Here is a 12,030-nt window from a genome sequence, read left to right as displayed (position 1 = left end):
AAAGCCTCCTTGTCTAATGTTGAATGGAAAATGAAATTGACTTAAATTGGGGGAAATATTAGAACTCCCTTTGGTTCCTTATGCCATCAGTCCAACTATCTAAAGTGATGGAGGGGCTTTTAATTTATCATGCTAAGGGCTTCAACAATTAAGAGTTAAATGATGGGTAATTCAAAAGAGACTATCTGCATGTCTTGTGCTTGTCAGGAAGTTTCACTTCAAATTCTCAATTCCCAGAAATAGGCTTTTTGAGGATTACGTGAAGGACATGAAGTCTATCCATCCCTCTGAAGAATAAATTTTATCCTGGGTAATCCACCTCTCCACTAAGATTCAAAGCAAAACTTGATTCTGAATCTTCACAAAAATATTCATTCTCACCAAGATGAGAATAAAAATAGTTACATAGAATTTATGGAATTTATTGGAATAAAATGAAGACTGTAGGGGAAACTCTCTAGTCCTTTGTATACCTCTTGTCTTTATCTAACCTTTCAGTTCACCTGCTTCTCACCCCCTCCTTCCTATATACAGTGTAGAATAATCAGATTTTTATGTTATATAGATTTTATTGAGTCTATGTATGGATGTATATGTATATGCACATATATGTATAATATCATCTAAAATTATTTTTGAATAAATGTTTTTAGCTTTAGGTTTTTGGTCAATACTTACAGTGTTTTTACATTTACTGAAAATAATGAACCTATAGTGTACATTTTTATATCTCTCAGTGGTTGTGCATCTTTCTGAGATTTTCAATCTGTGTTTATTTTTGCATCTATACTTCTGTGAAAGAAGATTGCTTCTTTTTATTAAGTAGGTTAAGACAAATGAAAAATGGCACTGGAGTTTGTTATTTCCATTGAGGGTGACATCACTTCCCCAGAGGAGACATTCCTAGTCCCTGTACTCTTTAATGCTCTTTAATGCTCCCAGAGCATCCTTGGTCTTTCAAAGAGCTCATGTCTTTATTTTGGACTGGCTTGTAAACTCCAAGGTGAGGGTATTGTATATGTCTTGTTCACTATTGTGTTCATAGTTCTAGTATAGCCCCACTCCCCAATAGAGGCTGAATGAACAATTGATGAATGAATTGAAAGGTGTTGGGAAAATCATGGCTATTTGGTACAGCTGTCCTAAGCATTTCAAAAGCACACCTTACTTCTTTTCTTAGCCTTGCTAGTCATTTAGTGACTTCCAGTTTACAAATATCCTGGCCCAAACTATTCGGTTTTCCAATGCTCTTTCAGTACATCTCATAATACCTTAAATAGTACTGGAAAACAATATATAAACTTAATCCATTGATAAGTTTCAAAAAGCAAAGGAAATGCTTCTTGTTTATCCTAAACTTTTAGGTGCTTTCCTGAAACCCATGGCTTCATTAGGGGTGTTAGTATCTTTAGTTTTAGAAGAGATATCAAAATAGGCTTTGTAATAGGTGGTGCAAAATAAAAAAAATTAAAAACTTCTATGTAACCAAAAATAATTAAGTAGGAAAATAGAATCATTGTATGGCATCAAAATAATAATGTCTTCTTGTCTCCTTTGAATGGATAATTCATGTTTGTAGTCCATCAGTTTAATGCAGTCATGCACTTAACTTGATTTTGAAGCATAAATCCTCATTTTTCATCATAAATGCGGGAAACATTGTTATGCTTTATTGTTAAAGACACATTGTAAAAATATTGGCCCAACATAAAGTAATACTGGGCTTGTCTCTGAGGTTAAAAATATATAATATTTTCTACATGTCATTTATGTACCATCTATCTATCTATCTATCTATCTATCAATCATCTATCTATCTATCTATCTACCTATCTATTAATATGGCCAGGCTCTAATTTACTTACAATTATGTCTCTGGGAAATTCAAGTTTACAATTGCAGTAATGATTTATTAAAGACATCATTGTAGAAAAATATTATTTTATTTTCATGCAGTTATTATGAAAATAGGTTCTCCTTAATAATAGCTGTCATTAGTTAAGTGCTTATGATCCCTAAGGCCCTGGACTATCCAAAGTACTTGATTTTCCTCACTGCTCCCATATGAAAGCTGACAAAGGCAGCTGATTACTATTATTCTGTAATAGAGATGAGAGAAATAAAGCAAAGAAGTTAAGGAACTTGCCAGTGTTTAAATGGTTAACATGGCACAACCAAATGTTAACATTGTTTAAAATTGTTTAATTCATTAAATTATATATATATATATACATATACATATATATATATACTCTTTACATATATATAATCTTTATATATAATTAATTAAATTATATATATATATATTAACTTTCTGTGTTAATTATAATCATAGTATATTTTTCAAATAAAGGGTAATTGAAATATGTTATTTAAAGCATTTATTTTAGAAAAAGAATCAGGATTTAAGTGTAGTATGTTTAAGGGGAGCATAACATTTTTTTTTTCTGATGCTAGTAACATTTTTAACAGGTAATAATTTTTCTTATATGTTGTTATACTATGAATCTAAAACACCAGAATAATAAAAATACTAGTGGTAAATTACATATATAAAAAATATCCAGGCTACATTTTATGTCCCCCAACACACACCTCAAATTTTAAACAATAGTCTCTGGCAATTAATTTAATGGATATACTAGGCTTTTTCTATAAATCATGTTGAATGTTTTCTGTTTATATGACCAGTCAAAAAGTGGCTAAACAGCAAACTGATGTCTGTGAAATAAAAATAAAATCAACAAAGATGAATTATCAACCACTGAATTGTCAAGACTTAATTATGAAATCATCACCCTTTGGCTAAAATAAAAACATTACACTTTTTATAGAAAATTCTTAGAAATGATTTCATTGATAAAGCAACTTTATTTATCCCTGTCAATGGTAAAATATCTTTTTTGTTATTAATAAAACTATTTGTTCCACCTGAAGATAAATTAAATTTTTTAAAAACCACAACTTAAGTGTATGGGTATTTACAAAATGTATTTGTGTTGCCTCTACAGAAAGATAAAGAAGATCAGTGGCTAGAGAAAAAGGTTCAGGGAAATAAAGACCACATTATTTTGGAGCATCTACAGTGGACAATGGGGTATGAAGTTCAAATTACAGCCGCCAACAGATTGGGATATTCAGAACCGACAGTCTATGAGTTCAGCATGCCACCAAAGCCCAACATTATTAAAGGTAAGCAAAACTCTATGCTTTCTTAGGATGAAAACAAATAGGATACCAACTTTTTGCAACTCCTGTGGATTTTTCCTTAATATTCAATTAAGGAAAATTTTATATACCTTTGTATATATATAAGGATATTTTTATATATATTTCTTCTATAATTTTATAGAAGAAAGTGTAAATTCTGAGTTCCAATCATGATTATTGTGACATGTCTTACTCAAGATTTCCTAAATCATTCTTGCCACGGGGTTATTATTAACTTGTAAATACACCATGACAATTTCAGTGGTTGAAGTAGTGAGGAGAGAACGAACAGAGGGACAGGATGGAAGGTAAGAGTGAAGTGTCAAAAATCAACATGAAAGACTTCTTCTGAGACCAGAAAATCTTTTGTAAAGAAGACAACATCTCTACCAAACACGTGAAGGCTGGTCCTTCACTTTTGGGAAAATGCAGTCAAAGATGACACCATCCATAACGGATCAAACAAGTTGAATTTAGAAAGATAGAATCAGTCACATAGTAAGGCAGAAACAGCCACAGAGGTAGCCCCAGAAAAAAACTATAACTAGAGTTTCAAGGAGGCTCACAACATTGCAGGACATGCTATATTGGTATTCACAGCACCCTGGTGGATTCTGCCTTTATTAAGTAACAGTGCTTCCATGATTATATGCTAGCAATACTATCAAAGTCCACAGGAAGGATATTAACATTTTTTTTTCGGATACATGCTATAGAGGTAAAGGTGCAAGAATTTGTCCTGATTCGTAGTCTTATTTAACTTTGAATTGTCACATGGGTTATATTTTAACATTTATCAATACTTTAAATATATCTGTAATATTTACAGGTAAATTTTATGCAAATATGTATAAATATACGTAACATACATATATTCTTCATATGTATATATGTAGAGCTGAAAGGAGCATATTCATAAGCATTGCTTATTGAAGTCATATTAGAGTATCAGTATTGGTACATAACATTTTTGATACTGGGAAAAAATAGTTTGTCAGTTCAGTCATGCTCTTTAACACTTTTGTAACTTCAAATGGATATTAATCTCATTACTATGATTTTGTGATATCACACATCTGTTTTTAATTGAAAGCATCTTTATACAGTTAGTCTTTCTATTATGAAATAATTACTGTTGCTTATATGTTTTAAAAATAATTGATATTTTGGCTTTGTATTGGTAACATTAATTAATAAGTGCTTCCAAGTATAATTTGAAAGTAGGAAGTTGGGAGCATCTAGAACTAATTTTGATATCATGTTATAATGTTTTTTTTGATTTACAAATCACTTTTGCATTTATTATCCCATTATCTCATTCATATATCTCTTAATCTGTATTGAACAAGGAAGACTTATACTCATTTTACAAATATAAATTTGGAAGGTTAAGGGATCTGTTCAAGGTCAGAGCTACTTAGTCATATGACGAATCCAATACCCTTATAAGATGATAGACCCAAGAAGAATGGTTGAATATGCTATCAAGTTCATTGTCTCTGTGAGTTTGATACATCAATAACTCTACAATTATAATGTTTTATGTTTGTAATAACTATCCTCTATGCAAATATCAGCAATATAATATAAATATGATTCTGAATCTGAGTCAGAATCTTCAAAGGTGGGTTGCAACTGTGTATTCCCATTTTCCTAAATCTTTAATTTAGCTCATGTGTTTGGAGGAAATAACTGTTTTTATCAGGATAAAAATTAATATTGTATGAAGTTAGAAGGTGACATTTTAATAACAGTTTATAAGTAAAACACAAACTGTAAAACAAATAATCAATTTTAGACAGGTTTGTTTATATTATACTTCCAGAGTCCTTACTATTTTATTAAAAAAATATTGTTAATAAAAAACAAAAATAGGTATGGACAATAGGGTAAATAAATACGAATATATATATATATATATATATATATATATATATACACACACACACACATATATATACATATATGCATGTTTGTGTGTTTGTATATATATACACATCTATAGACACACAAACATACATATATAGACACAAAAATATCTAAGATATATTATGATACATTTACTATAAAAACATATTTTGTTCCAATTTCAGAATCACATTGTGGGCAGGCAGTACCTAGAAGGAAAATGGAGAGAATTATGGTTTATAGTTTCAGCTTTGCTGTTGTCACTTAATTTCTCTCAATATGCATTTCCTCTTAGCCAAGCGAGTTACTTCTGGTTCTTCAATGGTAAAATTCATTCATTTGTTCCAGATATTTATTGGGGTTTTGCTTTGTGACAAGGACTGAAATGAGTATAAAGGAATGACCTGTGAAAAGTACAAAACTGGCCCCTGCCCTCAAAGACTTTACAGTCTAGTAGGGAAGATAGACATAAAATTAGCGTTAGAATAACCATTAACAATCACAACTAAGAGACAGGCTGGTGCCATATGCTGCCATGAGGGGGTTGGCAATTATACCTAACTTGTGATGGTAGGGTGGGGGTTAGGTAGGGGCAAGGGAAGCATTCCCTTAGAAAATACCTTTCCTGAAGAAACCCACAGGAAATGAGCCTTCTGGGGAAGGTGTCATATATGGAAGAAATCTCTAAAAGAAAAAATAAATTGATCTGCTTTAGGAACTGAAAAAACATTACTGAAGAGAACCTGGAACCGTGTGAACAAAGATAAGGATAGAGAGGGACCTGTGACCCAGATAATCCCAGGTCTTCTGAAAACTACATAAACACTTTTAAAAGAGATCCTAAAAACAGTAAGAAGTCGTTTGAAACAGGGGTGTTATATGAATAGATAGGCATTATAGACAGATTAATCTTGCTCATATGGGTAAAAGAAAGAGATGGATAAACAGGAATGCTTGAAAAAATAATGATGGCAGTAGAAAAAGAAAGCCATGAATAAATCCTGGACACAATGTGTATTTAAGTTAAGCTTACATGTGTAATAGATTCAATTCAGTAGATATTGATGACTTTTGAGTTTCTTTTCAGTTTGGTATCCATTAAGTTTGAAATGTCAAGTAGTAGTTATATGTGTGTGTATAAAGATGAGAAGACAGTCATAGCTTGGAAATATACATTATGATGATAACATTAACAGGTGAATGGTATTTGAGGCCTGGGTGAGGATAAAATCATACAATGAGTAATGCCTTATCTCTATGAAAAAGCGTTGATGTCTGAAATACTCATTGATGTCACCCTAGAAGGGTGATGAGCGCAGCATCGATGTTCAAGGTGTACTTCTTGGGTTACTAAGGAATAGAGGATTAAGAGTTGTGCCCAAAGGAACTGTGATATTATACAGGAAGAGGAAACCACACCACCATACCCAGTGAGAGTAAGATGTTGTAGAATTCCTGGAAAAATAAGAAGACTGTAGCTATGAAGGTGAGCAGAGAGGGGAGGGAGGGGAAACAGTGTCAGAAGGGCTTTAGGATGAAAAAAGCTGGAATGTGTTTCACAGCTGATGAAGCAGATCATGTGGTCAAGGAGAAGTCAGACAAAGCTATCTGAGAAGATAGGAGACATATTTCTTCCCCCATTAAACTGTGTTGCTGATACAAAGCAATTAGCCACTTCCTGGAAAAGGAGAAATAATAAAAGATTAATTCATCTTTAAGAATCCACTGACTGCTAAAGCCTCGTGGAAAGCCACATTAAAGGCATGCCTTTATAGTTTAAAAATTGTTCAGTTAAGCTGTAGAAGGTTTCATGGGGCGGTTTTAAAGACTATGATGGGTGATGGTGAATTTGGGAGCTTTTACACCCACAATATCCTATAGAGTTAGAATTACGTATTGGTAAAATGAGGAAAATGATCTTCATACATCTTCATCAAAGTTATTCTTGTGGCTTTATAATTTCTTATTCCATTTTAAAATAAATATTATAAATTCAAGCTCAAATCTGAAATGAGTTCTCTGTAATAAACTAGCAGACCTTAAGTCTTTTTATTCAAGTTTTAGAAGATGTGAACTTTACAAATTAATTTAGTTTTAATTCATTTTTGGTAGCATGCATTGTAAATTGTCTAAATAAGTTTATGAGCTTTTGAATTTAGAAAGTCATCGCTTATGTGCATTCCATGTATTTAATTTTTGGTAAGCAGCAGGCTAAGTATAGAGTACATGTATTCATTGGGCTGAAGAGCTATTTTTTTAACAATATGCTCACCTTAAACTCATATATTACATATTACGTTGATAATAATGGTTTTTCTATGCATGTACATTAGTGGATACCACATTTCTCCATAGTTTATTATTGTGATTTAAAAGATACTTTGTGATGAATAATATTTTCTCATTTTCACTCTCAACGTGTTTATTTTGGAAGATGTATTTGTTGATTTACATAGAAATAGAGTGCAAAATCACAATTGTATTCCCTTTTGGAATATTCATACAGCATAATTCCATCTCATTTATTTATAAACAATGAGAATATTGAATAGTTATGACAAATTAATTCTTACAAAATGATTATAAATCTATAAACGAGAACCTGATAAAATGACATTTATTGATTCATTCTGTAATTTTTATTACTAAATATACTACTCTTTTAAAAATCCTTGGAGATGAATTTATTTTGAAAAGCATTTCCCACCATTTCTTTTGGTTTATGACATTTTTAATACCGGTTTTTTAACCCAAAAAGGACCATTTTTCTTTTAGTAATTGCTTCCTTTTTCTGATTTTGTTGCTATGAATTGAACACATGTCTAATTTTAACATTATCAATATAATTTGATGACGAACAATTCCATTCATGCATTGTTTAGATCTGATGGTAAAACAATTCTATCATCTGAATTCAAGCATGTAACACATCTATGAGAGTTCCTCAAATATAAGAAGCTGACAAAGAAATTATATAAATCACCACCACTAAATAAATTGTTAAAAATGTTCAGGGGTGTGTGTGTGTGTGTGTGTGTGCGTGTGTGTATTTACATGGTGTTTTTCATTATACTTCTAATGAACTGTACAGTAAAATTATTTTGATGGCACTCGGTCTAGTTCCAAGCCACACTAGTATACCCTTGCAGTTCTGAATAACTCAACATGAACACAGAAACAACACATTCAAGTGCATGGCAAATGCAAACATGTTTTCTTAAAGTTAAATTTATGATCTATTCAGAACATACATTAGAGAAATTCTAAAACAATGGTGAAATTAAAGTTCAGTTAAAATTGGAGAGACCTTTATTTTAACTATTTGGAAATCTCAGTCAATGCTAAATATTAATACTATACCCAAAACAATATTCCTTTGAATTTAGCACATAATGAAAAAGTATATTTTCATGATCCTTTGTTCTCAAAATTATTTTTAAAGTGGTACAATGACATGTGTCTAGACCATGCTTATGGTCAGTTGGGTCAGTGCTCCTTGCTTCTACCCTTATGGCAAATTTCCATTATGAATATGTCATTTTCATGGGTATATCTTGGTAGTTTATTCATTGTTAAAAACGTAACTACTTTTATTAAATATTTCTTCTCAGATATGATGGTAGCAAAAAGTAATATCTGTAAACATTATAGAATATGATGAGTTCATATTTACAGTAGCAATGTGAACTTACCAGTAGCACAGTGAAATGACAGGTGCCTTCTCACTCATAAGTTGTATCTTCAATAGAGAATAAATAAGATACTTATTTCTAAAGAATCAATGACAGAACAACTGTCTGATTTATGTGAAATAAACTTTATTAATATTGAGACTCAGTTATGTTTTAAATATGTGACAACTATTTAGAAAAGTTGTATACAGATTTTAGCCATTCTTTTTCTTGTATCAAAATAATTTTTTTGTAGGAATTTGTAATGGCTTTGTGTAAATCTTGCATTAATTATTTTCTCTTTTTTTTCTTTCCCACTGTCACTTTTTTTCTTTTTCTTTACTTTCATGTTGTAACTCTACTCTTTTTTTCCTTAATTATTTTATTCTTATTCTATTTTCAAAAACAATTTCCGTCATGCAGATAAATGCTGTGAAGCGAATAAAGGCGAAAATGGAAGCCAGTCATGGCAGCTGAATGCTGCTGGGTTTTCTTTCATTATAGCCCTCAGTTTGTCTTGGATGTTTTAATGTTGCTGTTATATGATATTTCCTTTCATGCCCCGCAAATTTAAAAGGCTAATCTCATATTATGATGAAAGTTTTTCTGTGGTCCGACTAATTATGCATGTATTTCACTCATGAACAATTAGCCTATTTTCCCTTCCCCAAATTGTCAACCTTTAAAGTAGATAATTTGTCAGAAAATCACTGACAGAAATAGAATCAGGATTGTTTCTTCCAGGATGCAGTTCATTGCATAACTTGCTTCATTCTGAAGTTTCCTTTAGTTTCTAAAGTTGACCTTGTTAAATATCATGTCACTCTTACTTGGAATTTAAGCATTTGCTACATCTAATCTTCTCTCATTTGATTATTTTGCAAAAATAATTCAATATCCATGACCATACATTGTATTTTATTATGTAGAATTGTGGATCTTTTATATTGGTTTTAATTGTTATTCTTTTAAATGGACGTTTATAAAATTTCCAACTTTATGGACGTTTATAAAATTTCATGGTGTTTACCATTTATATACAACAAAAACTAATAGCTTTTATTATATTAGATATGTATCCGTACTGTGCTGCCTATTTTCATTTTTTTGACCTAAAATATCATAAGAAATAAAAATGAAATAGTTTTCTTCTTTTAAATTTGAACACTAACTTTAAAATATCCAATTTAGTAATTTAAATATGAATGTGTTTAAAAAGTTGCACTCTGTTCACTGGATATGGATTGTGCTATGAGTTGGTATCGAGTATTGATTTTCTCACAACATATATGTATACTTCTTTATTACAACTTCCTGGACACAAAGAGTCAGTTTCTTTGTAAAGACCAGAGAGAGAAGCAAATATTTTAGCTCTTGCTTGCAAGAAGATGAAATTGAGATGAGGAGGTGTTACTACATTTTTCAGAGGAAGCTATATTTGAGGGATTATCACAAGCAATGATTTTAGTGTTCAATTTTCATTCATTATAAAATGAGAAAAGTGTTTTGTGTTTTTCACTTCTAGCCACACCCTGCCTAGTAAGTGATTCTTACTACTCATTCAGGACAATTAGAAAGCAAGCAGGTTTATGTATATGACAAGAGTGACCATACTAATGTGCGAAATTAAATTATTGGATTTTGGGCTTTGAGATTCACTCATCAAAAACTATTTATTTTGTTTCATGAAAGTATTCTTTTACTCCTTAAAACAATAGCTACAGGATCCTATAATGTAAGATCTAAAGCTAGATTTCTCTTTAGTAGTCTGTCATTATCTTTTCTAAACTCTGCTGTCTACTGCTGTCCTTTTTTCTTCTCACCTAGCAACAGACCTTTAGAATGCAGGAGTAACCCAGCCACAGATTAAACATGCTTTTGCTTCCTTCCTTTCTCTTCCACTGAGACAAAGGAATATCCAGACTTATGCAGTTTGGGGCATGTTCTGTTTTTAAAAAGACCATAGCCAACATTTTAAAATTATTAATTAACCAATTATAAGTGCATAGTATGTCTATTTTTGGAGAAGATATGTAGATTTGTTGGTTACTAATATGTAGAAAGCGCTAGGAAAGAAAAGAGTTCCAATAACTCTTCGAGGAACAATATTTCCTGTTTACCATAATCTCACTGGACCTTTTCAAGAAGATAAATGTTTCCACAAGAAAGTCCGGTAGAAATTATTTAGGCTAGTATATGATATCAACATAATTTTGTGGAGAATATGGAATATGTCTTTCATAAGATAACAGAGTTGATTTTTTTTATTTAACATTCTACGACTCAAAGTAACCAACAGTGGTATGAAGAATGCTCAAAGTCAAGTTTACATGGTACCTAAAGTGATATTTTGACAGTTGAGAAAAGAATTTAAAATTAAAAATTTATTGTCTCAGCATAATTATTTACACTTATTAAATTCTTCATTATTCTTTGTAAACATCTCAGTACAGATCAACTTTTTTTCCTGAACTATATTTTAGGGGTGGGGAGGAGCAGAAAGAGAGGGAAAGAGAGAATCTCAGGCAGGCTGCAGGCACCAGGCTCAGCACGGAGCCCAGTGTGGGGCTTGATCTCACAACCATGAGACCATGACCTGAGCTGAAATAGCAGGATGCTTAACCAACTGAGCTACCCAGGTGCCCCAGATCAAGTTTTTAATCCTGAAATTAATAAGTAATATTTCATTTGACCAAATGTTATGATTAGAAGAGCAGTTATTTTACAGTTCCGAGATATGCATAACTTCTTGAAAATAGATCTTCAGACATCTTAACATACAAGCTCTGTGTTTAGCTTATTTCCATGGGACATAGGAAAGCACAAAATTCTAAACAGTACAGCTAAAACAGTTCAATAAATGAGACCTTAGAGATTATAAATTATCTTCTCAGATTAAAAAAATCTTAATAAATATGTAAATGTTGCTAAATTATCTTTTTAAGTCTCTGAGTTTTAGTTTTGTTATATGCAACCATGTAATCTGACAGTCTAATTAGTATCTATCTATAGGTCTAAATAAAATAAAAATCCTTTGCCTGAAACATATAAAATGTGAACTGTGTGTTAAGGTAAGTTTTATGTTAATCATTATATATAATCAGAAGTATGTGTCTATGTCTGTTGATGTGTATATCATATCTCCAAATATTAAATCATTCCAGAAGTTTGTTTTGATCATGTTATACCGGTTATAAATTTAGGTTGATTTACTTAAGGATGATTATTGTATCCGCATATG

The 12,030-nt window shown here is 31.3% G+C and overlaps 1 protein-coding gene across 2 annotated transcripts in view; it reads left to right on the top strand.

Moving 5' to 3' along the window:
* NCAM2 (neural cell adhesion molecule 2) overlaps nt 1-12,030 on the top strand; it is a 531,010-nt gene that overhangs the window by 480,532 nt on the left and 38,448 nt on the right. The window contains exons 15-16 of one of the 2 annotated variants that reach the window (XM_078452863.2): nt 3,012-3,192; nt 9,213-9,761. In XM_078452863.2, coding sequence (XP_078308989.2) covers nt 3,012-3,192; nt 9,213-9,319 — 288 coding nt within the window. In that variant the 3' untranslated portion in view covers nt 9,320-9,761. Of the gene's footprint in view, nt 1-3,011; nt 3,193-9,212; nt 9,762-12,030 lie in introns of those variants that run through there. The other variant, XM_078452862.2, reaches the window with a different exon arrangement.

Source organism: Panthera onca, chromosome C2 (genome assembly GCF_046562875.1).
Source record: "Panthera onca isolate mPanOnc1 chromosome C2, mPanOnc1 haplotype 2, whole genome shotgun sequence".
In the NCBI taxonomy this organism is placed as follows: Eukaryota; Metazoa; Chordata; class Mammalia; order Carnivora; family Felidae; genus Panthera; species Panthera onca.
This window is presented reverse-complemented; position numbering and strand designations above follow the sequence as displayed.